Source organism: Zeus faber, assembly GCF_960531495.2.
Source record: "Zeus faber genome assembly, chromosome: 21".
Lineage (NCBI taxonomy): Eukaryota > Metazoa > Chordata > Actinopteri > Zeiformes > Zeidae > Zeus > Zeus faber.
The window spans coordinates 24,723,270-24,749,477 of NC_137208.1; the positions used below are offsets into that span (position 1 = coordinate 24,723,270).

Genomic DNA, 26,208 nt, shown 5'->3' on the forward strand with positions numbered 1-26,208 from the left:
AACCGTGCGTAATGGGACACTTCTCCTGACACTCTTACCACCCCAGCCTATAGTGAGTGTTTTTACTGAACCTCCACGCTGCCGCCCCCCCAGTGATACTGGGTGATCACAGCACACGGAAAACTTTTATAAAAAAGAACTTTCTGCTGAAACACTGTATATTTATCGAATGTTCCTTTTTAGACTCCAACAATAACAAGGCTTGAAGTTAAATCAAATCAGTTTATACTCTACTGTGATCGAAGGTTTTTCTTTTTACAGTTCAATAGTTGAATAAAAAATTGGGTTGCCACGGTTACTGGTGTTACACTGTCCTTTTTTTAATAGAAATAAGACCTAAATGAAAACATTTATTACATTTTCGCATATCTCCGTTCATCAAGTTCATCAAATGAAATTCTAATTTGTAAAGTACTAAGTTTGTTAACAATACTTACTTGGACACCACAAAAGTGAAAGCCTCTTCCCAAATCGTTTAGCCCTAATGTCTAGTTAAAGAACTTCTTCTATGAAAGGTAGTCCACAACAATGTATCTAACACTGTAACATAGCAAACCACTTACCCTAAAAATTAGCTAGTTACAGCTACTATTGACCAATCAGAATTGATTATTCCAGAGTCATGTAGTAAGGTGCTATAATGGAGGGTATCGCTTAATAAACAAACTCTCTACCCCTTTCCTGCAGGTCCTCCTTAGAGTCTTCAGCTTGTCTTTGATGGTGGTGTAGTAAATGTAGTTCAGATCTGCAACAGCAAATGGCACTTAAAACTGGTAATGTCACTGATAGCTGCAAGAATATTTTGTGAATATGAAGTTGAAAAATATTGGTCAATGTGCTGGCATCACATGATACTTGTGATGTCTTTAATGTATTGCAAGTGTACAATAATGAGACACCAGAGCTTTATTAGACTCCTTGGGGACAATAACGTTTTGATCGATTGCTAGCCATGAAGCAAGACTCCCCCAGCTGACTCGAATTTGTATTACAAATATATACAATGCATACAGGTACATCACTGAGGAGCTATGTGGTGTGTTGTGGTTACCTGTAAACGCAGGCCCATTTTTTAACTTCCGCTCCTGGCGATCATCTGCAGTGATATAAATAAATAAATAAATAAATATATATATATATTTATTATTATTTTTTTTTTTAATCTGAATAAATGGAGACATGGATACAACTGAAATGGTGGACTCACATGTCCCTGTTAACCAGCTCCTTAAGTCTGAAGGCAGCACAGAGCTGCCTTTTCTTTTTCTCTTCCCCATTCCCAGACCATCAGGCACCTTGTAGCATTTCCCTGGGGAGACAAGGAGCAAACCACGTCATCCTTTCATCATTTCACGCATTTCAGTGGACAAATTAGAATTCTGAACAATATACTAAACACATCACCGTTAGGTGCATACTTGAGGGTACCTAATTTTAAATATAATGTAGATAGTGTGGGAATGAAAGCAACACCTGCTCAGAAGCTACTTTTAAGTCATTCCAATCTTTGTATTGAATGCTAATTGCACTATTTTTCCCAAAGGAAAATACATTTTTCCAGGCAGTTTTACTTCAAGCTTTCCCCCTACAAATGTACTCCAAACTATGGGAGTGGTTGGTAATTAAACATCATGTTCAAGGAACCAATGTCATGGCAACAAGTGAAAAACAGTTAATTCTCACCAACACTAGACTTCTAACAAGCTTGGATAATCGAAGGTATTTTCCTCACCCGTTTTAAGAGGTTGGTCCTCCCCAAGCACAGCATAGGGGTCTTGTAACCGCCATACATTTTCCTAGAGGGAAAAAATAAAATTGGGCAATAAAGCTCAGTCTGTTTTCAAAACTGTCGGCTCCATTTATGCACTTATAACTTGGAGTCATTGCATAGGCTTCTATATACATTGGTAAACATCTGCCATCTTGATACAGTATATCAAGAGACACATTTGCATACATACAAACCCCCCTTCCCACATCCAAATTATTTGTTAACATAATACTGTGCTTATGCACAGTATAGCAGCATAACCTCGAGTGCGATATTGTAATATATAGATAAGTAATGGTAATTTGAGACAACGGAGTCGGCTTATTTTGTTATTCATTTTGCTCTACCAACAAAAATTGTTTCCTCAAGATTTAAAAGTAGGCAGTTATGTCAGGTGCCAAGGTTTTTGAAAGTACAAAAAAAAAAAAAAAAACATGCACGTTGGAAGGCCTCTACTCAAATCAGATTACTAAAATAGAAGTTCTATATAATGTTCTACATTTCAATGTTTTTTTTACACTTCAATATGCCCCCATCCCTCCCCACCCATTACATGTGACACATAATGTGGACCAATAAATAATGTTTAAGCATACCGCTTGCTCCTTCTCGGTGGGCCGGACGTCATCTCTCTCCTGAAGCATTCTGCCTTTACTAGGGGCCTGGGCAACAGGAAGGAAAAACACCCATCACATACAGTACCTCCAAGTGTGGGAGTTACAAACCCCAAATAGTTTGGTGGTCCATGCCAATAGTGTTTAAAGTGTTGTGTAGGTCAGTGTTTCCCAAGCTTTTCTCTGCCACGGCACATTTTTTACAGGAAAGAGTCCTGTGACACACAACTTTCCTGTTAACCACTAAAAATGTCACAAAAATGGAGAACTATGCTCATTATTAATATGGCCTAGTTAAAGGTATTGATGCAAGACAAGATAATGATTTGTTTTGAAGCAAAATATTTTAAATGACTCAGGCGTCATTTAAAACTAAATTAAACAAATTTAAATCCAAGGCTAAAAATACCAAGGCATTTGGCATACTTCCTATATAATTCCTATTGTGACTGCTTTATACTCACCATTCTACTAAAATAAATAATTTTGACAAAATTAAATGATTCTTATGAGAATTCCATTCACAACTCAAGAACCACGGACTCTTCTGTCACCACTCACCGTGCATTACACCAACGGAATTAAACAGAGATTCAGAAAATTGAATTGACTCTTTACTGAGTGACTCGTCAAGAACCAAATCTACGGAGTCGAACATCACATCACTACTCATAGTTCTCACTTTTAGTGTGAAACTTAAGCTTGTTCTGAAGAACACAGGGCTGCTTTTTCTTCAAGAACATATGTCTTAATACAGCCTTGTAATTTTGAAACTGCAACACAAGAACTTAATTCCATTATTTCCTTACAAAGAGGAATTTCAAACATTTTCACAGCACACCAGTGTGTCACGGTGGTTGAAAAACACCAGTGCAGGTGATATGAATGACCTTGTGTCTGTTGATGTGTTCCTCTGGCATGTGATCCATTTCCAAGCAGTTGTCCTCGATGGGCAGGAAGTTTACCCCTCCGTCATCACCCCCGTCATCATGGGCAACTTGCGCCCCATGATCCTCCGGTGCCTCATTCGCTGCATGTGTAAAATAAAAATGTTTACCATTCCATTTGATTTGAATTGCTTTATGCCGAGTTCAGACTATGTGATTCTGGCCTGATTTTCCACTTGCGGACAGGTTTTTGGAGACCGCTGAGCAAAGCCCCAAATTGGAGGTAAATCATAGCCCGCTAGTGAGCAACATTCATATGGTATGAACTGCAGAACAACGTGTTGGGGTTCGACTCGGGAGTGACGCAACAAGCTACAGCCAATAAGAGCAGACGGGGGGAGGGGGGGGGCAGTACACGGAGCAGCAGCCAGAAACACATAAGTGCAGGGCAGGAGGGGTGGGAGTGATTTGGGTTAGACTTGCCTGAAGGACTCACACCCCCAACCCTGCAATTTTAACTGCAATAGCCAACAGCACACATTGAGCACTGGGGTTTTCCAGGTTGGCCGGTCCCTGGCAGGTCGGTGTGGGGCATTTTGGCTTAAGGTGTGCTGCGACCTTGCGGGGCTGCGGAGAGCGCCGCCGGGTGCCTTCCTGGGCCCCTTGGGGGGCTGCTTGCTGTTGTGAATGTGGGTTGGGGTGTGGGGGGCGGCTGTCGGCCTTTTGCTCCTGCTGCACGAGTTCTCTGCGCCGGGCGCGCTGGGTCCTGGGGGTGGTGGAGGGCCGGGTATATCTGGCGGTGGGCTAACATCTAGGTGCCCCGCTCTGAGCACACTCTGCACGCACGCCGGGTGGGGCGGGGCGTGGTGGGCATGGGGGTCCCGTCGGCTTGCCTGCGTGGTGGGCGTTTCTGGCGGGGTGTCAGTCTGTCGGCGCGGAGCCGGGATCCAGGCCTGCGGTCCGTGCCTGGTGCCCACGCCTGCATCTTGTACCTGCACTTGGGGGTTGGTTGTATGTGTGCACCCCTGGGATGCACAGTCTCCTCATGCTCCCTGGGACTGGGCTGCTCCATGGCCTTCTGGGAACCCACCCACCCACCCACACACCCACACCCACACCCACACACACACACACACACACCGAGTGCACCCCAGCACCCACCTGGTTGCATTCCTCTCTCATTTACTGCCATAACTATGACAGGAAGAGGCCACGTTACCAGTTGTAGTTCCTGTTTTCATGGACCTAATTAACTGTTTCTCAATACACGTGGTCCAATGTTTGTGTTTTTGTGTAAATGTTGTTTGGTTCTATGTTTAATTGTCTCACCCGTGGTGATTCTCCCCCTCTTGGAGTAGTGATCAGTTGTTTATAGACCCAAACATGATAAATAGTTGGGGGATTGGTGGTGGTTCTCTATAACCAAAAACTGTGCTCTTGTCATCCTACAGGTCATCCACAAGACAGTTATTGCAGCAGTTGTTGATGATGATTTAAGAATTAATAAAGAGTTGCATTGCAGGTTGAGTACTTGAAATCCACTTGCAGACTAACTCTGTCCCAGATGCAGCATGCTGACAGCCCAGGTTAAAATAAAAAATAAACAAACACATTTTACTTTTATATTTTGCTTTTCTTCTCTAGGTTTTTAATATATTATAATATAATGTATCCAAATTTAAATTCTGCTTTCATTCTTTTTTTTATTTTTTTTATTTATTTTTTTTTACAGTGATTAAAAAAATAATCTTCTCCCACGCATGGTATCGCATAATTTCTTGTGTCACTTCTTGCTAGGGTTGATGCGGTTATTGGTGTTGGTGTTTGGGCGTACACCGATAACATAACTAGCCCATGGCCCCCACCGTCATTCTGCATTTATTTTTTTTAATAGAAATAAAACCTTTTCGTTAATTTGTGCCTATCAGCACCGACACCAACCAAATGAAAAAAACTCAAATTAGTAAAATACTAAGCGTGTTATCAATACTTAGACACTACAAAAGTGAAAATGGCTGCTTGTGCGCTCACAGCACAGTCACAGGAGGAGATGGAGAGAAGGCTATAGGAGACTCTTAGATCAGGTATAGATCAGGACGAGTCTCCCTCCATCCGTAATTAGTGCCCGTGCATAAAGGGGACACTCCGCACGGCCTGCAAACCTTTCGCGTCCACGGACATTCTTGTTATATTATGTAACGTTAGTCAGGCAGCGCCCCACCTTTGGTTGACCTACCAGGGGGATGGCGAGATTGTGCAAGGGAATCGGTGCTGTTCCAATGGTCTGCGATATCACTGTAGCTCGCCGTATGGGAGTTAAAGAGGATGAGGTCCTGATCACCAGGGATGAAGGTGTTCATGCGGAAGTCCTTAAGGCTCCCTAGCACCTCACCCTTCAAGCTGTGTGTAAAAAGTAAACAGATCAATGAGCAGCATGGTAATATTAATTACCTTAATATATTGGAAGTTAATTCCAATACATGAGCATAACACCTTACAGAAAAACACCTTCCATTAGATATGGACAATACTTACAATTGTAAGTCCCTTTGGACAAAAGCCTCTAAATAATGCAATGTAAATGTAATGTCAATATGGCCATGAGCTCATGAAATGTTAAATAAACGGACATTTTGAAATATTAGAAAAAGTAAAAAAGGTTAAACTAAATGACACCGACCTGATGAGAAGAAACTTATGCCGCTCATGCGTGTCTGGCCGAATAAGACACTCGGGGGGGAGAAGGGTCACGTGGACAACCTGCAGCACACAAAGCTACAAGTCACACTTCAATTTGTCCTGACTGTCCACACTCCACATTTCCGATGACAAATCCATAGTCTGAGCCTGGCCTGTTTACTATATTCCCATTGGGCCACATTTCTGAAATACCCTTTACTTTTTGTTTCTGTGGAAGAAACTGATGAAAATAATTCTTATTTGTTTCAAACCTTTGTGCATGCCTCAGGGGAACCCGGTTTTGCATTGCAATTATCCCTAAACCCTAACTTTTTCGCTTTCGACTGTTGCATATTCGCGAGTTTGCTCATTGACGAGTCAGTCAAGGAGGAGTGCGTTTCATTTCAGAATTGCAGTGGACGTTTCACATTTATTTGAAGCCGTTCTAAAAAAGAAAAAAAAAAAAAGAAGAAGAAGAGAACTACCTACAGTGGAGACTAGAGATTGAGATTTGTTCTAATTATGTAGTACAGCGATGGAGCTCGCTATCGCTTTGCTAAACATGCCTCATTCTACGAAGTACAGTGGACTCTGCTACTGTCAGAATGCGGCTAACGTTAGCTAAAAACAGGTTAGCCAGCTGTATCATCTTGTGCAGTTGAATAGAATATCTCTTTATTGTCATTGTACAAGTACAATGACATTTGTCCTCTACATTTGACCCATCCTATACGCTAGGGCAGGGGTGTCCAAACTACGGCCCGTGGGCAAACTGCAGCCCGTGGTCCATTATTAATTGGCCCGCAACAAATTCTAAAAATATAATGGAGTATGGCCCACACATGAAACTTGCACTTGACTGTATTGTACTTCTTAGTTTTTAACACTAGGCAGAGCTACTATCTTGAACAAGGCAGCTTCTCCACAAAACAAGTTAGCATGTCCAGAAACACAGTTATGCGACAAATCGAAGACTTATCAGCTAACTTAAAACATCAAGTGTCAGATAAAGCTTGTGCTTTTGATTTTTACTCGATTGCATGTGATGAGAGCACAGATGCCACAGCCACCGCACAGCTGTTCATGTTTTTGCGGGTTTTTACGGGGAGCTGACGATAACTTTTGCATTCCGGAGGAGCTGCTTGATCTTAGGGATCTAAAGGGCAAAAAATTGGGTAAGGACATTTTCGAAGCTGTATCTGATGCAACTGACAAGATGGACTTAAATGGTCAAGCTGCGTAGAGTTACAACAGAACGGGCAACCAGCAATGATGAGCTCAAAGGAATGGCCTCGATGGTGTGCACCAAGGTGCAAGAGAGTGGAGGTGAGGCTGTTAAAATGCACTGTATCATCTACCGAGAAGCCCTCTATGCCAAGACAGTACAGCTTGGAAAACTCTCAACATAATTCAAGCACAAGGTCTCTACCAGAGGATTTCAAGCTTTCCTATCTGATGTGATGCTGAATACAGGGGACCTACTCTACCATTCTGATGTGAAAAGAAAGCATTCTGTGTGAAGCTCCGTCTCTTTGAGAGACAACTACTTAACTTCATTGTCGTACACTTCCCAAAGCTGTCTGGAATCAAATTTGCTTTTCCAAAGGCCAAGCTTTCTGTTAAAAAGGGGAAATATGTGTCTGATCACATCTCTCATGACAGAATTGAGTCAGCACTTCCAAGATTTTTCTATCATTGAGAAAGAAATCAAGCTGTTCTAAACTCCCTTCCTGATGGATGCAAAAGAAGTGGAAGAGAGTCTGCAATAAGAACTTATCAAAATGCGGTGTGATAATTCTCTGAAGAATCAACATCAGCTTCTCTCCCTACCCGACTTCTACCGGAGATTGGAAAAGGCCAAGTTCCCTCTGATGAGACGCCACGCAAAAAGAATGATGAGTCTGTTCGGCTCAACATACATATGTGAGCAAACGTTTTCTCTGTTCACTCTGGACAAAAGCAGATTGAGAACCAAAATGACCGACAGCCATCTCTGTGATGTCCTTCACATCTCAACCACCAAACTTACTCCTGACCTGCCAGCCATCCTTAAGTCCAAAGCGCAGCATCACTGCTCCCACTGAGTGCAACGCTGTCGCCATTATAGGTGAGTTAAAAATATATTACATAATACTCGTGTTAATAAGCCCAATTACTTAATAAATTCCGTCAATTAAAGTTGATAACCTTTTCTAACAAATGTTAGTTGGTGCGTTAACAAGCCCAATAACTTATTTGCATAACAAGTTTGAAATATACCCATCCCCTTTTCCCCCTATTTGTCCCCCTTTATACAGGGCTGTGAAGGGGGATCACAACCCTGACTAAGAAGCAATCTGAGGCTGCAGTTTTGAGAATGTACTGCCAACCGCTTTTGTAACAAATTAAATAAACAAATTAATGGAAAGCTGTGATGTAAGCGTTTTTTTTTCTTTAACCATATTCAATTATCAAGCATAATTTAACTACATTTGATCGATTTTGTTAACTTTAAGAGGTGAGGCGATATACCTCACCTCTAGTGAGTGACCCAGCCCTTCGCATAATTTTCTGTATGTAGCCCTCAGTGAAAAAAGTTTGGACACCCCTGCCCTAGGGGCAGTGGGCACCCACAGTGCGGAGTCTGGGGACCAACTCCAGCTCTTTTGAAAGTGCCTTGGTCAGGGGCACCAAACGAAGCACCCTGCAAAGACTTTGTGCATCTCATTCAGCGGTCCCAATACAGAGATTATCGACACGAGGAACTGGCATTACATTTTTTTAAACTAAATTAAAAAGAAAACCTTAATACTTAAAGCACCCTGAACTTTTGGAGCCATACATACAGTTCATTTTGTTTCTGCCCGCTCGTCCTGTGCGAATTTGTCACACGGTGTAATTCAGTGTATTTCGTGTCATTGGTTGATGTAACAGAGAGATACATTTACATTTACATTTACATTTAGTCATTTATCAGACGCTTTTATCCAAAGCGACTTACAATTGTTCAAACACCGACGGACGCAGCCATCAGGAGCAATTAGGGGTTAAGTGTCTTGCTCAAGGACACTACAGCCTGCTAGCAGGAGGAGCCTGGGATCGAACCAGCAACCTTTAGATCACTAGATGACCAGCTCTACCTCCTGAGCTACCATCCCCATAAAAAAGATACATCTGATCTCCCTTATGCAAATGCAGGATCATTGTCTTGTGTGAATGAGATCGTATAGAGGTGTAAATCTAAATTGTGAATCCATAACGATTAATTGTGCAGCCCTCTTATAAGGTTATAATCAGTGGCTGAGTGGGTCTACCAGTATAAGCATACTGTAATCTATCTTTCATAAAACAATTAAAAGCCGCTTGTGTTCTTCAACTACTAGAATGTAATGTAATGTATGCTTCACACATCCCGACGCGACTGTGGTGGTGACTGGGGACTTTAACAGGGCCAACCTTAAAAAAGTTCTGCCTAATTTCCACCAACACATCACGTGTGCCACCGGGGGAGATAGAACTTCGGACCACTGCTGCACACCTTACAATAGCGGATACAAGACCGTCTCGCTCCCTGCTTTCGGGAAATCTGACCACGCCACGATCTCGCTGGTTCCCGTTTACAGGCCTCTGATCGCGCGAGAACAGGTGGTGACGAGGGAAGTGAAGCGGTGGACGGACCAATCAGAGGCTGCGCTTCAGGACGCTCTGACTGACGTAGACTGGGACATGTTCCAATCAAGTTTACGGAGGTTGTAGTGAGTTTTGTGACTACACTAGCAGATAACATCATTCCCACGGTGAAAGTTTGGATATTCCCAAACCAGAAACCGTGGGTTGATAAATCCATTCGCTGCGCTCTGAATGGTCGCACGGCCGCTTACAACGATGGTCTTGTATCCGGAAATATGGACAATTACAAAGCGGCGTCGTACAATCTGCGGAGGGCGGTGAAGGGTGCTAAACGGGCGTACAGAGAGACTGTGGAGCTACAGATGGAGCGGGGGGGACACCAGACACTTGTGGGAGGGGCTGCGGACGATAAAATACAAGAGCAGCTCCTCCCCAGCCACGAGTGTGGACGCCTCCCTAGCCAACGAACTGAACTCCTTTTATGCGTGGTGCGAGTCTGGCAACAGCACCGCTAGCTCGCCGGCTAGTTGGAGTTACACCGCTGGGGATGAGCGCGCACTCTGTGTCCGTGCACAAGTCAGGAGGGCTCTGATGCGGGTGAACACCAGGAAAGCTGCGGGCCCAGACGGCATATCTGGGCGAGTACTGAAGACCTGTGCTAGCTCCGGTGTTCACTACAATATTCAACATCTCCCTGGCTGAATCAGTGGTCCCGTCCTGCTTCAAGAGGTCCACCGTCGTTCCTTTTCCGAAGATCACCTCTCCTGCCTGCCTGAATGACTACCGTCCGGTGGCCCTCACCTCGGTGGTCATGAAGTGTTTCGAGAGGCTGATTAAGGATTATATCTGCCCCTCCTCTCCCGCACCTTGGACCCATTGCAGTTTGCGTACCGGCAGAACCAATCCACAGATGACGCGGTCTCCCAGGTACGGCACACCACGCTCACACATCTGGATGGCCAGAAGAGGGCCTATGTGAGAATGCTGTTCATCGATTACAGTTCAGCTTCCAACACCAGACTGGCTGTCAAGCTGAAGGAGCTCGGACTGAATGCTACGCTGTGTGCCTGGATCCTGGACTTCCTCACAGCCCGCCCCCAGGTGGTCAGGGTGGGGAAGCACATGTCAAGCTCCCTCACCTTGAATACAGGATCCCCCCAGGGTTGCGTTCTCAGCCCCCTACTGTATTCCCTGTACACACATGACTGTGTGGCCAGGTCCAGCTCCAACACCATCATCAAGTTTGCTGACGACACTGTTGTCATGGGCCTGATCACCGACTGCAACGAGAAGGCCTACAGCGAGGAGGTGGCTGACCTGTCACTCTGGTGCCAGGACAACAGCCTCCACCTGAACGTCAGCAAAACTAAGGAGCTGATTGTGGACTTTAGGCAAGGATTACAATCAAGGACGCATGAGCCCTTGGTGATTAATAGGACTTCTGTTGACAGGGTGAGCAGCTTCAAATACCTGGGAGTCCACATGGGAGACTTAACATAAACTTTACAAACAGACACTCTGGTGAGAAAGGCGAGGCAGCGTCTTTACCACCTCAGGCAGCTGAGGAAATTCCGGGTCTCGGTGAGGATCCTCAAGTCCTTCTACTCTGGAGCAGTGGAGAGCATCCTGACAGGCAACATCACTGCCTGGTTTGCGAACTGTACCGCTCAGACAGGCGGGCCCTGCAGAGGGTGGTGCGTTCAACTGAACATACCACTAGAACTACCCTCCCCCCCTTGCAGGACTTATACACCAGGAGGTGTAGTAGCAGAGCTGCAGGATCATGAAGGATCCTCATCACCCCAACAACGGACTGTTTCAGCTGCTGCGGTCAGGCAAGCACCTCCGCAGTCACACAACGAGAACAGAGAGACTGAGACAGAGTTTTTTTTCCCGCAAGCCATTAGAAATGTCAATGCTGACCTCACCAGGGGTCCTCACTGAGCCACACACACAGGCTCCCCTACCTTATTGTACTATATGTAGGACACTGTACCACATACTGTGTCACTGTTCAGGGTTCTTTGTGATGCCGTATTCCTGCGCCGTACTGTGCTGTATTATCCCACAAACACTACCTCACTTCATTCACATGCCACTTTAATGCACATATCTGTATATACATAATTGCCTATTCCATATACATACGCATATTGCCTCTATTCCATTTTATTCTATATATTTTTATGTTATTCTATAAGTATTCGACTTACTGTATTACGTTTTAGAAATCAGTTAGTTGGTCTATTAGAAAAAATTTTTTCCCTAGGACATATTTTGTGTTATCACCAGGTGCGTTGCATTACATTTCACTGCATATATGTATATGTGACGAATAAACCTCTTGAATGTAAATCTGCTGGCCTGGGACCAGTTCAAGCTGGTTCACTGGCCTGGGCCAGTTTAAAATCACACACACACACACACACACACACACACACACACAAATATATATATATAATTTTTTTTTTTTTTTTTTTTTAACCTGTGCTGCCAGCATGCTGGGGATACAACATAGAGTATTTGTATGCCACTGCATCTAGGACAGATTTAGTCTGCAAGTGGAGTTCAAGTTCTCAACCTGCAATGCAACTCCTTATTAATTCTTAAATCATCAAGAACAGCTGCAATAACTCTGTCCTGTGGATGACCTGTAGAATGACAAGCGCACAGTTTTGGTTATAGAGAACCACCACGAACCACCCTCTTTGGACAACTATTTATCAAGTTCGGGTCTAATAACAACTGATCACTACTCCAAGAGGTGGAGAATCCCCACAGGTGAGACAACTAAACATAGAACGAAACAACATTTACACAAAAACATTAACATTGGACGACAACATGTATCGAGAAACAGTTAATTAGGTCCAGGAAAACTAGAACTACAACTGGTCACGTGGCCTCTTCCTGTCATAGTTATAGCAGTAATTGAGGGAGGAAAGGAGAGGAATGCAACCAGGAGGGTGCTGGGGTGTGAAGCAAGTGTGGTGGTGTGTGTGCCTGTATGTGTGTAAGATGTCCACCGGTGAGCGTACATGACTTATCCCCATTGGTACTCGTGTAGAAGGTCGGTATTTAGGTCGTGGTGCCGCCAAGCAGGGGAAAGTCCCCGAAGTCCCCCAAAGTTCCCTTGTCAAAGTCGCTCAGAACCATACGCTTGTCCGTTTTTCCTGCTATACACATATACAATAATACACATCAACTTCAAGAACTGACTATTCACTTGCTGCCTAAAACTATATATCTCACCCCTTGACAGGTGTTTATGTAACGAGATGATCAATGTTATATACTTCAACTGTCAGTGGTTTGATTGAAGTGATCGCAGGCAGGTTTGGTGAATGGGGCCTTTGGGTTTGCTTAATCTTTAGAAGGGGGGAACGACATACTGACCGTGCCGGATTCAGGTTCTTGGGTTTTCACAGTGTTTATTTCCAACGGTTGAAACTGAGAGGGTAGATGGGGAAAATAAATGAAAATAAATTATTATTTCATTACCCAATCTTTCAAAAATAAAATTCAACGCTGATTTGGCATCAGTGTTTATGTTCCTGGTTTTTACCGTTAAACAGTCATCTGCATCATCGCTGGCCTCCGCCCCACTTGCGTTGTTTATGCCAGATGCCCCGGCCTGCTTTTTGCGCCTGTCGAGAGCCCATAATCAAAGCAGCGTTCAAAATGGTGGCCTGGGAAATAAGCCACTGGTATCCTGCATCAGATGTCACAGCCAGCTAAACATTCTCTAGAAGTAATAGCAATAGTAGAGTTAAAAAGCGGTTCATTTTTTCTACTTTTTAAGGAAAGTACATTATTCAGTGAAGAGGAAAGAGATCCTCATGCACCTGAATTTCAAATTTTCAAGCTCAAAACATAAAACTGTGTTTTGCGATACAACATCAAAAAACATGCACACATCATCGTCCAACCAGCGATGGACATTAATCACCTGGTCCCGGGCACATCCTGCCCAATGCTCCTGGCTGTGGCCCCGGAGGAAGGACAAACCAGGATGGGTTAAAAGCAAAAGCATGAGTGTGTGTGCAAGCATGTGTTGTAGTGTGGTGTGACAAATAAAGATTGTTCTTCTTCTTGTTGCATTATCAAACTATTTAATGTTTTTGTAATGCACTTCCTGCTGCAATACATCAGTTTCACGGTCACACATTTGACAGATTTGACGGATTTTAACACCACACGTTTTAAATGTGAGCTCTAAAAGTGCTTGGCAAATAGTAGCGTATGCCTATCCAAGCCATTTTAAGTTTGAAAAAGATTTGAAGGATTACTGTGTCAGAATGTCGGATAACTGTATTGGGTTTATTCTCCAATACCCTATTTTAGCCTGGTATCTGATCAATATGTCATAGTTGTATCCAAACATCTCTACAAAATATAGAAAATACATACATTGTTTTGGAGCCAAGTGTGCACTTACTTTTTATTTTGGTTGCTGATATAGTCCACTGTTTGGTACACCAGACTGTGCAAGAGTTCCACCTGAAATATAAGACGCACCACAGGGATAAGATAAACTTAGTTAATACATGGAGGGAAATTCAGGCAACAAAAACAGTGCAGTCAAGAAAGAGATAAATAGTCTCTCATATAGGTGGTGCTTGCTAGTGTACCAAACTATCAGCTATACTATATCAGCAACCAAAACAAGAAATAACACATATGTACACATCTATCTATCAACATGTACGACGGTTTCCTTGGCCATACCCACTGATAATCATGACTAGCTGCCTGCAAATCGCCCAGTCAAGGGGGAAATGTTAAAAATAAAAAAGATTCCCTATATATAGTGACGGTATGAAGTTTTCTTACCGCGGTGATACTTGCTTTTTCACTGTGGTCGTATTGGAGTTTACCGACACGGGGGGATTCAATTCGACTGACAAAATTCTGAGTCGGGTACATCCCTAGAAATAAGTAATAATAATCCGACACACACAAAAGAAATGGCCATATGTTTAATGGAATTTATTGGCAGCAGCTAAGAAGCAGAAGCTAGTCGGCGGAAGGAGTCGCCAGTCTCCTTGCTAGGTATAGTAGTTAAAAAAAAAATAGGCACATACAGGTTCTCCTCAATGAACGACCGAGTTACGTTCCTACAACGAGGTTGTTAAGCAAATTGGTCGATAAGCAAGGACCCAAGCCCTTACCGTTATTTCAGTCTTGGAGATTGCAAACACTAGTATAGATTAGATTAGATTCAACTAATTGTCATTACACAGAGTACAAGTACTAAGGCAACAAAATGCATTTCTCTGCATTTTACCCATCCTAGGAACTGACATATCTAGGAGCAGTGGGCTGCCATATAGCGGCGCCCAGAGAGCAGTTAGAGGGTTACGTGTCTTACTCAAGGACACATTAGCAGTTAATACTGACCGGCTGCGGGAACGAGACAGAGTGAAAAACGGTGATGCGCGATGAGATGCTTGACACAGAGAAGCCGCGCTGCCGTTTCCATGACCAAAGTTCTCGTACAACACCGACTGGTGGGAGAGCTGGTCATAAGTCATTAAACAGGTAGGTCGTTAAGTGAGGAGTACCTGTATTTATAGAAAAAATCATTCCCAATCTATATTCCGTCTCAATTTATTCAGCAATTAGCCATGTAATATGCGGGACAATGTGCAGAAAGTCGGTCCTAGGGTTATTTCAAAATAATGACCGGTTGGCTGCACATGTTTGTTAACGACAGCTTTATTATTGATTCTATATTTGTTTGCTTCTTCTACATAAATAAATGCTATTCTGATATTTGAGTATTTTCTGAGCAATATTATTTCACAACAACACTTTGGTGCTCACAGCTTAAAACACAGCAACAAAGTCAATGTTCTCATTGAGTATTGGTTTACCCTAGGCTTGGGCAGATTTACAATTAAATCGTCTATCTGTCTATCGTCTCCCCCAGTCCGCTCAGAGCTGTCGAGTAACCACTGGTGATCGGGTCTCACGTCCCCTCTATAGTCCCGTACAGAGACTTTGAGGGGCAGGTGCTCATCGAAAAACAAAAAGGCACAGGGACCCCTAGCTCCGGTCCTAGGCATCTTGCCACTCTGGGCAAATAGAGCAGCACACAGGCATGCAAACTGTTGAGGGGTGAGAAAGGCGAGAAGGATGCGTGAGCGGAGAAAAACACAGACCCACTAGGGGGTTCCAGGGTAATGCTCTGGGGGCATTTCCTTTTTGAAAAGTAAGTTACCAAATGCTCATTTGTGATTACTTTTAGAATTACTTCAGGGTTGACTTGATCACAAGTTAAAAGAATAACAAAAATGCGCAAAATTAAAGTACAAATTATGAATTTATTAAGTGCAAAAGGCAGCCTCACTAGGCACATAACTAATTAAAAACTTTATACTCTCCAAAAACAATATTGCTAAACTAGACAATTCCGGGAAATTGTGTGGGTGCTTGCTGGCACGCACTGCCAACTCAGTGCATGTCGTTGAGTTGCGTGGCGTGAATTAAGTGTGCAGTGGACGTAGTGGTCAGTTGCCAACAGAGCCGGTCCTGACCTTCATGACGCCCTACGCAAAATTCTGTGCCCAATTCACCCTGAGGGTCTGTGTCAACGGAGAGGGTCCCTCTCACCAAGTTTATGTCACTTAACTGAACACAATGAAATTATACTAATCAAAAAAACGTTTACCTACATTGTCATCATCACTTTCCAAATTACATGGAGGATAGGGGGCGCATTAAAACTAAACTCGCATTATCTCCAATAGTTCACAACATAATAATAATAATAATAACAATAATAACTGGGATTTATAAAGCGCCTTTCACAAACCCAAGGACACTTTACAATGGAAAACAAAAAACAAGGTAGATAAATTTAAATAAATAAAGAACAGGGGGGGAAAAAAAAAAAAAAAAAAAAAAAAAAAAAAAAAAAAAAAAAAAAGGGTCAGGGGCAGTAGGCCTCGTCGAACAGGTAGGTTGAGGAGGTTTTTGAAGGTGGCCAGAGATGGAGCATTTCGAATGTCGGTGGGGAGAGAGTTCCAGAGTGTGGGGGCCGCCAGACTGAAGGCTCTGTCCCCAAAGGTTCGTAGTCTTGTGCAAGGGGTGGAGAGCAGACCAGTGTCCCAGGACTGCAGCTTCAGGGACAGGGCATAGGGGTGGAGGAGGTCTGTTAGGTACTGTGGGGCAAGGGCGTGGAGGGGATTTGTAGGTTAGTAGTAGGGTTTTGTAGGAAATACGGGTTTTGACATGGAGCCAATAGAGATGGATGAGGCTAGGGGTGATGTGCTGCCAGGGCTTGGTGCGGGTGAGAACTCTAGCAGCAGAGTTTTGAACATACTGGAGCCTGTCCAGGACTTTACTTGGAACCCCGGACAGGACTCCATTGCAGTAGTCCAGACGGGAGTTGATGAAAGCATAGATAGTGTTTCTGCCACAGACTCAGACAGTGATGGGCGGAGTCTGGAGATGTTCTTGAGGTGGAAGAAGGCAGATTTGGTTATGGATTTGATGTGTGAGTGAAATGAAAGGGTTGAATCGAGGATGACCAGGAGCAGATCTCCAACCTTTCTGAGCAGTGCTTTGGGATTCACAACCATGAGTTTGGTTTTGTTATTGTTGAGTTTGAGCAGGTTTGATGACATCCAGAATTTGATGTAGTGGAGGCAGTTGAGAAGAGACTGAGGGGGTGCTGAGTGGATGGTTTTGTGCTGAGGTATAACTGGGTGTCATCAGCATAGGTGTGGAAGCATAGACTGTGGTGGCGTATGAGCTGACCAAGGGGGAGCATGTACTGTAGATGGTGAAGAGGAGGGGCCCAAGCAAGGAGGCTTGAGGCACGCCTTGGTCAACTGGGTCAACTGCTTACTGTTGGTGAGATGGGATTGGAACCAGGAGAGTGCTGTACCGGAGAGACCAAGGTAGCTGGATAGATGGTTGAGGAGGATAATGAGACTGTGTCGAAGGCAGCTGAGAGGTCGAGGAGGATGAGGATACTGATGTAGCCTGTGTCAGCAGCAATGAGGAGGTCGTTAGTGATTTTAATGAGGGTGGTCTCCGTGCTGTGGTGAGTTCGGAATCCAGATTGAAGTTGTTTGTGATGCTCATGGTTGGAAATGTGCTGTTGGAGTTGGGCAGCAACTGCTCGTTCCAGGATTTTGCTTAGGAACGGAAGGTTGGAGATCGGGCGGAAGTGGTTGTGGTTGTCAGATGTCACCTGTTGTTTGAAGGCCTCAAGGTGGACCGTGAGGCAATATCGTCTGTAGAGCCTCTCCAGCTGACGGTTGCTGGCCTTCATGGTGCGGAGTACAGAGGTGTTGCAGGGGGCAGGGAGAGTGAAGGAGACAGTCTGGGTTTTGAGGGGGGCAAGAGAACTGAGGATGAGGGAGAGGGCTGAGTTGTAATGGGCAACCAGGCTATCCACCGTGGTGTCAGGGGGATCTAGGGCCAGGTGGCTCGCAAGAGTGTTCATCAGGGCTGGTGTACTCAATGACTTGAGGTTCCTGAACGTGATGGTGCGTTTAACGCATTGCCTGGGCGGGGGGACAGGAACAGTGAACAGGACAGCATGGTGGCCAGAAACAGCTAGGTCCAGGCACTGAAGATGGGAGGGAGAGGCATGGCAGGGACCTCGGAAATCCGTGGCAAACGTACCGCTGGTGGAATCCACGTGGATGTTGAAGTCACCGAGCAGAAGGGTAGATTGAAAGGGTAGATTGAAAGCCAGGTGAAAAGCAGTGCTTTCACCTGTCTTTCATTTTGAGAGATCTACATACAGATGGATTGAAGCCCCCCCCCTAAATATTTTCTCATTGATCTCCACAAATCATGTAGGTGGCAAATTTTGGTTTCAAAACAGCGAATTTTGCTGAAAGGTGACAAGTTTGCATGCCTGAGCACAGCAGTGCCGCTGTGCATACATCACAGGCGTGCCGAGGTGCGAGGTTCATTAGGAGGTCCTCGTGGTCCGCTACCTCGACACCCATTAACAAAAAAAAACAAAACGCGCCTGATAATAAGGGCACCGTGGGGTTCATGGGGCAGGTGCTGAAGCTCGTTTTGGACATACCTTCTTGCTGTAGATGCATGTTGATCCCTGGATGAGCAGTGCTGCTTCTGCAAAGTTCAACCTCACCTTCCCTTCGTCAAAAGTGATGCACATCTGATCCAGCTACAAAGAGAGGAGTGTGTTAAGCTCGGAGTAGGGGAACACAAGGACGGAGCAAAACACCAATGTGTGGTCATGTTTTTCATATTAAAACCTCCTGATTGGAGAGAATAAAGGTCTTTTGCAGTATAATCTACAAATGTTGGTATGGTTGCATGTACAGCATTAGACTTATTGTTCAATGTCTTATTTAGACAGTTTGGTCGAAATGTTCTGTTTGTTTTAATACTAAGCTATTACAGACCTGCCAACCTTGGGAAATATTTTGAGTACCACAATAGTGTAACAGGGAGTCTGCATGGCATTAGTTACTGCAGCTAAATTAATCAATCAGTTATTCACACCTTAGCCCTCTCGTAATGACGCTAATCACATCGTATGCAAGCTACTACGGCTAACCATATATAGTGATTTATCTGATTAGGATATACCCCTTGAAATGCATGATCTAATAAAGTTACTGAATATGTTTACCAACTACAGATGCCATGATTGCAATTTTCTTGGCTGAGTCTGATTTCAGATTAATTTTAAGTTTGACCTGCAGATTCCGATTTCCAATCTGCTGTACGTCAATGACGCTAGAAATCATAGAGCTCCGTAGAGCAGCACGTCTTAGGGGCGACATGACTGAATACCGTCGGCTAAATCGCATACGCAACACCGCTATACAAGAAGACAGGGAGAGATTCTGGCAAGGAGAAGCAGAATGCCTGGAGTCTTCCGCCGAAAATAACTTCTCCCAAGTGTATCGAACCCTGAGGCGAGTGAAATCAGGCCCCCAACAGAAGGCGGTCCAGGTAAAGGACGCACAGTGTATCATATTGAACTCCGAGGATGAATGCATCAGCCGCTGGAAGGAGCACTTCAGTGACCTCCTGCATCACCCCGCACCCCAAACCGACCCCACTCTCACCATTTCATCTGAAAATGCCAGCGCAAATGACAACTGCAGCATAGACCCCGTCACAAAAGCAGAGGTCATGCAAGCTCTGACCAAACTGAAAAATGACAGAGCCCCTGGTATCTGCAACATCACAGCTGAAATGATGAAATTGGGCGGTGACAACACCATTGACTGGCTCACCGAAATCATCAATCATGTCTGGATAACTGAGCACCCCCCGGAAGACTGGACCAGGGGTATCATCCTCCCCTTCTGGAAACATAAGGGTGACAAAATTGTCTGCAGCAACCACAGAGGCATCAAACTCCTGTCTATCCCAGGCAAGATCTTCACCCGCATACTTCTCACCCGGGCCCTTCCGGCCATTATAAGCGAAAGATGCCCCCAACAGGCCGGCTTCATGCCAAACCGCTCCACAACGGACCAGATCTCTGCCCTCCGCCTCATCATTGAAAAGGTACACGAGTTCCGCCAAAACAGACACCTCTACATTACAGGCAGCTTTTGACACCGTGGACCACTCCTCCCTCTGGAAGATCCTCACCATCCTTGGAGCTCCAAGAAAGATTACCTCTCTCTTCCAAAAGCTCTACAGCGATGCTGAAAGCTGTGTGCGTGTCAATGGCACAAACTCTACCTGGTTCCCAATCAATAGTGGAGTGAGGCAGGGATGCGTAGCTGCACCAGACCTTTTTAACTGCATCATCGACCACCTGATGGAACGGATATGTGCACGTATTCCTGGGGTTAAACTAGGCAGTTACACCCTCACAGATCTGGAATACGCGGACGACACCACACTATTCTGCTCCACTCTTGACCAGCTAAAAGAAGCCTTGGAAACCTACCAAGAGGAAGCCAACAAATTGGGTCTGAAGGTCAGCTGGCCCAAAACAAAACTATGCACATTGGAGGTGCCACCCCCCCTCCGCTGCATATCAGTGGAGAGGAGGTTGAGTTTATGACCTCCTTTACCTACCTTGGGGCCATCATCACCAACGATGGCAACATTTCACCAGAAATAAACCGGAGACGTGCCCTGGCAGCCAGTGCCATGAAAACACTTTGGAAGCCGCTGTGGAGACACCACTCCATATCAAGAGCGACCAAACTAAGGATTATAACACCTCTGTCCTCTCCATCCTCCTCTACGGAGCAGAAACCTGGCCTCTCAACAAGACCCTGGCTGCCAGAATCCATGGCTTTGACAACAGAGCACTGCGCTCAATAGAGGGGATAAAATGGCAAGATAGGGTTTCCAACATCATGCTGCGGGAACGCACCCAACAGCCCCCTGTGTCCCACCTGGCAGCACAGCGTCGGATGCGCTGGTATGGCCATGTCAAAAGGCTCCCCTCGGATCACCCTACTCACGCTATCCTCCACTTCCAACCTAAAGCTGCAGGCTGGAAACGCCCCCGCGGTGCCCCCCGCACCCGATGGATTGATGCCGTCACTAGGGACCTAAACCAAATGGACCTGTCGCTTGTTGAAGCCGAGTCCCTAGCACTGGACCAACCCAAATGGAGAAGATTGGTGAAACTGATTGGCTATACGCATGGTGTCGCCCCTGTCGCCGAGCAAGAGACCTGATGATGATGATGATGATGATGTACGTCAATGACAAATACATCCTGTGATCTGATCACGCCCACTTGACTGGACAGCTGCACATACCGACTACCACTACAATTTTCAGTTACAACAATAGAAATTGTGAGATTGCTGTCCAGTTCAAACTTCAAATGAAAGACTTTCACTTTAAGTGGAAATATATATTTTTATTATATTAAGACGATACTTTGCAATCATGACAAAAAAATAAACAAATAAAATAAATCGCCGACTCTTCTCGCTCTTGTTTACTGGCAGTCTTCCTTTGCTCAATATGCGTTAAACCAACTGAATTAAATCGAATGACTTGTTTTACTGAGTGACTTGTCAAGGATCAACTATCAAGAGTCTAACCTTACATCAGGATCGGAGCTCCGCTGTGACAGTGATACTCAGTCTGCATAATGATGGAATATTGTCTGGCGATAAATAAACAATTTATCTAATCTTCTATATAACCTTGAAGTACCTCCAAACAGTCTACATTTTCTCTCTTTTGCTCTCTTTTTTGAGCGTCAGCTACACAACATTACGTTGGTATCGGGTTTGAGAATGGGAGCACTTTTACGAGTAGATGAGCACTGTATCGGGCGTTAAAATTTGACCAGTACAAAATCTGAAAAAATATCTGACACTGATTGGCCGGTGAAAGCCGACCCATTCTGGTCCCTGGCCAATTGATCGGTGCACCTCACGTTTTATATGTTAACATTACGGTCACATTTTTGTGCTTTATTATAACTCTCCCACTTTACATTTTACCTTAGCTATGCAGCATTACACCTTGGAGAATAATAAAGTACTGCTGCGCTCAGTGCGCATCAGTGGATGTTGTGTGAGAGGAGAGGGAGGGCTTACAGAACCACAGGTCGTAGCATCTTGTCCAATCCAAGGGATGTAGTTTAAATACATAATAAATGTACTATGCATATACAGTACACACACACACACACACACACACACACACACACACACACACACACACACACACACACACACACACACACACACACACACACACACACACACACACACACACACACACACACACACACACACGGCATTTCCTACCTGCTTATTTTGACTAAGAATTGCATAGTTGGCACACAAAATATGTGCAGGTTGGTGGGTCTGTTATTAGTTTTTTTTTTTTTTGTTATTTCCCCTAAAACCATAACATTCCTCAATCATGTATCCATCCCAATTTAAGGGGAATTTTAAGCCGTTGATAGAAATGTTGTATTAAATAAAATGAGAAATAGATGCATGTCCATCAGTATGGTGGAGGCAAATCACTATATTTATGTTACAGTGTTCAATGTCAATAAATGCCTCTTTTTCATAAGGTAGATGTGTATTATTACACTAGTATATCCTTGTACTGACTGTGGCATGAAAAAAAAAGGCATTCAATTGTTCAATCACAATCATTTCTATGACAATTAATCGTCAACTGAAACGCCATGGTTGTGATGAAGAATGTTAATAATCTTAATTTAGTCTGGCCAATCCCAACCCCTCCCCACCACCTTGGCCCTATCTAGGATTGGCCCTCAACTGGGTAGTGGACCTTCAGAAAGGAGCCACAAGGGGTAGGGTTGAAATCTTTACCTAGGAAATGGGACACCACTCGTACTCTCAAGGACAAGATCACTTTTAGAATGGGAGAACTTCTTACATATAAAGAAATATATAGAATAATCAAACAGTATACGCCAATCACATCTCTGATATGCCACATGAGGCTTTTCTAAGTGCTTCTGAATAACAGCGCTTGAGCAAGTCCATCTCACATTCATCACGGTAAAAAAATAAAATAAAACATTAGACAAAGTAAAAACTCCATACCTCCTCCAGGTAATCGTTCAATTCAGAGGCCACATCGATGTCCCAGTTTTGGGTGAGATCGCGGATAGGCTGCAACAGGTGAGCATAGCGGTTCACCATACAGTCCATCTCCCTCTAGCTGGAAATTAAGATGCGTATTAAAAATAATTATACTTTGGAGGGTTATTTGTTACATTTCCAAAAAATATTATCGATCAGCTTTAATCTTTACAAATGGTGGTGCAGCACACCAGTAGTCTGTTTTGATAAAAACAAAAACTGAGGTGAGACAGTCCTTGGGTTTAACTTTAATGTTAACTTTAGTAAGACAAGGATGTGCACATATTCATGATACCACTCTGAATTATACATCTGGACTAAATTTTGCAACTGGCCAATGCACATGCACTTGAATCAAAAAGATAGGATAAGAGGGATGGGAATGAAAAGGACTGTCCAAATCTGGAAATCTAAAAGAATAGAACAATTTGACAATATACAATAACCCTTAAAAATGTTACTAAAAATACCAAATACACATATGTGCAATATGAAATAAATCAAAGAATAAACAAACCTCTGTATTAAAAATCCACAGTCAAAAACAAGAAATTGCGCAGGTTTGCATACATGATAGTACAAGGTTGGGTAGAATAGCCGGTGCCATAGATTCAAGATTCAAGAGGTTTATTCGCCACATACATATACATATTTTCATACATATATGCAGTGAAATGTAATGCAATGTCGTAGAAAAAAAATTCTTTCTAATAGACCAACTAACTGACTCCTAAAACGTAATACAGTTAGTCGAATACTTGTAGAATTAAAAATAAAAATATAGAGAATAAAATAAAATAAAATGAAATAAAATGGAATAGATAGAGGGAATATGCTTATGTATATGGAATAGGCAATTATGTATATACAGATATGTGCATTAAAGTGGCATGTGAATAAAGTGAGGTAGTGTTTGGGATAATACAGCACAGTATACAACAGTACGGCGCAGCAATACAGAATCACGAACAACCCTGAACAGTGACACAGTATGCGGTACAGTATGCTACATATAGTACAGTAGGTAGTGGAGCCTATGTGCATGGCTCGGTTAGGACCCCTGGTGAGGTCAGCATTGACAGTTCTAATGGCTTGCGGGAAAAAACTCTGTCTCGTCTCTCTGTTCTCGCTGTGTGACTGCGGAGGCGCTTGCCTGACCGCAGCAGCTGGAACAGTCCGTTGTTGGGGTGATGAGGATCCTTCATGATCCTGCGGGCTCTGCTACTAGACCTCCTGGTGTATAAGTCCTGCAAGGGGGGGAGGGTAGTTCCAGTCGTACGTTTGGCCTAACGCAACACCCTCTGCAGGGCCCGCCTGTCCCGGGCTGTACAGTTCCCAAACCAGGCAGTGATGTTGCCTGTCAGGATGCTCTCCACTGCTCCAGAGTAGAAGCGAAGAGGAGTCTTGAATCTTGAATCTCTTAAATCCAATACTGATTGGACTATAACTCTGGATATATACTATTATCATAGCATTATATGATGATGCTAGCTATACAGCTATATCACTCTATACTTTACTCTATTCTCTTAGACTTTGGTCATTATAGAACCACCCTGCATTATAAATAGTATATACACTTTACTTCACTATATAGTTAACTATACCGTTGTGAAGCCATGAAGCCGTGAAGCTACTTGCTTACTTTAGCCTACATTGGGCTCACTACTACTAAGTAGCATAGTGCTACTCCATGCTAATTATGTGGATAGATAGGTAAATAGGTTGCTTTCATCTTAAATTGGATTATTTGTTATCTTACTTTTTTCCCCCCTCTTCGTTTTACTTCTTATCAAATTCTCGACTGTTTTGCTGCCGTACCTGACTTCCCCCACGGGGAATTAACGAAGTTTTATCTTATCTGATGTCCACCGATAACGTCAATCGGTTAATTTAACGTAATCTTAAAACTCAGGTCACAGCGGTTGGCGATATGTTGTGTTTTAACGTATTATAACGTAATACACGACGGGAAACACAAAACCGCACGTACCGATCTCTCACAACTGCGGAGGGAATACTGGTCGAGGGGATCCGTATTTCTGATGAGTGTCCTTGTTGGGTTTCAGTGGCGTTTCGCTGAAGACCCGTCAACGTACACAAGCAACAGGCGGAGCTTAAATCTACCGCGCACGACTAGTTCTTCTTCTGACGATGATGAATTCGCGGCAGGCCAGACGCAGCAAAGGCGTAACGCTGCCCTCCACAGGTCATTTGTACAACTTGGCGGATCTGATTCTCTACAAACCTCCTTTCCGCAGGGTGGCAGAAGTGTATCAATGTTTCTCACACACATCCAAGTATAGAATGCTGCAGGAACGGGAAGTAATATGCTTCGGAATGATTCAAGATCAAGATTCAAGAGGTTATTTGTCACATACATACGGTCAGACATATATGCGGTGAAATGTCATGACACCCGTGATTATGCACAATAAGCTCTAAAATACTAAAATGTGCGTAATCGACATGAGGCCCTTGCATAGGCGGCCGCAAGGGGTGGCGCCACAATCACGATTCTGGGTTCTATAATTATGTAATATTAATTGTCTGTGTTGTATTAAATATACATTTAAATCATTCTAAATTAAACTTACCTTAACTTACCTCCAATACTTACCTCGGCCCGAGCATCTGGTCTTGGGCCTTACACTGAAGTAGTATTGTTACTCCTTGTTAATAGTACCTGCCACACAGGATCCTTTTTGTTCCATTTAGTTCCTTAAGAGCTTAAGAAGTTTTTCCGTATTGTTCTACAACATACTTCAGTAACAGCCTGATACCAGCTAATATGCAAATGATATTAGTCTACTGTCTGGAATCTCTGAGTACATTTTCAATTTCCATGGGGCTTTACCAACGGTCACAGCCAAAATGTCTCTGGGCGGAATTGTATAGACCTACAACCAGTCAGAGCAACAAAATTTGTGATGTGTCGCTGAGCAAGTGAGTTGGTAAATTAAACTTCTGCGTAATCTGGTCGGAAGAATAGCAAACACATTTTTCTTAGAGAGAGAGAGAGAGCATTTTCAAACCCCCATACCAGGACCCTTTAGTGTACCGCACGTTTGTGCACACGTTTATGC

General features: G+C 43.9%; 1 protein-coding gene across 2 annotated transcripts in view; it reads right to left on the bottom strand.

The window, feature by feature from the left end:
• ncaph2 (non-SMC condensin II complex, subunit H2) overlaps window positions 1–25,249 on the bottom strand; it is a 28,719-nt gene extending 3,470 nt beyond the window's left edge. Inside the window, exons 1-14 of one of the 2 annotated variants that reach the window (XM_080022166.1) lie at window positions 25,116–25,249; window positions 23,084–23,201; window positions 18,616–18,717; window positions 13,999–14,060; window positions 13,126–13,207; window positions 12,957–13,010; window positions 5,953–6,032; window positions 5,509–5,672; window positions 3,276–3,415; window positions 2,368–2,433; window positions 1,733–1,796; window positions 1,208–1,309; window positions 1,052–1,096; window positions 675–745 (exon numbers count right to left, since the gene is read on the bottom strand). In XM_080022166.1, the coding sequence (XP_079878292.1) occupies window positions 675–745; window positions 1,052–1,096; window positions 1,208–1,309; window positions 1,733–1,796; window positions 2,368–2,433; window positions 3,276–3,415; window positions 5,509–5,672; window positions 5,953–6,032; window positions 12,957–13,010; window positions 13,126–13,207; window positions 13,999–14,060; window positions 18,616–18,717; window positions 23,084–23,191 (1,140 nt within the window). In that variant the 5' untranslated portion in view covers window positions 23,192–23,201; window positions 25,116–25,249. Of the gene's footprint in view, window positions 1–674; window positions 746–1,051; window positions 1,097–1,207; window positions 1,310–1,732; window positions 1,797–2,367; window positions 2,434–3,275; window positions 3,416–5,493; window positions 5,673–5,952; window positions 6,033–12,956; window positions 13,011–13,125; window positions 13,208–13,998; window positions 14,061–18,615; window positions 18,718–23,083; window positions 23,202–25,115 lie in introns of both variants that reach the window. The other variant, XM_080022165.1, reaches the window with a different exon arrangement.
• Window positions 25,250–26,208: the final 959 nt, after the last annotated feature.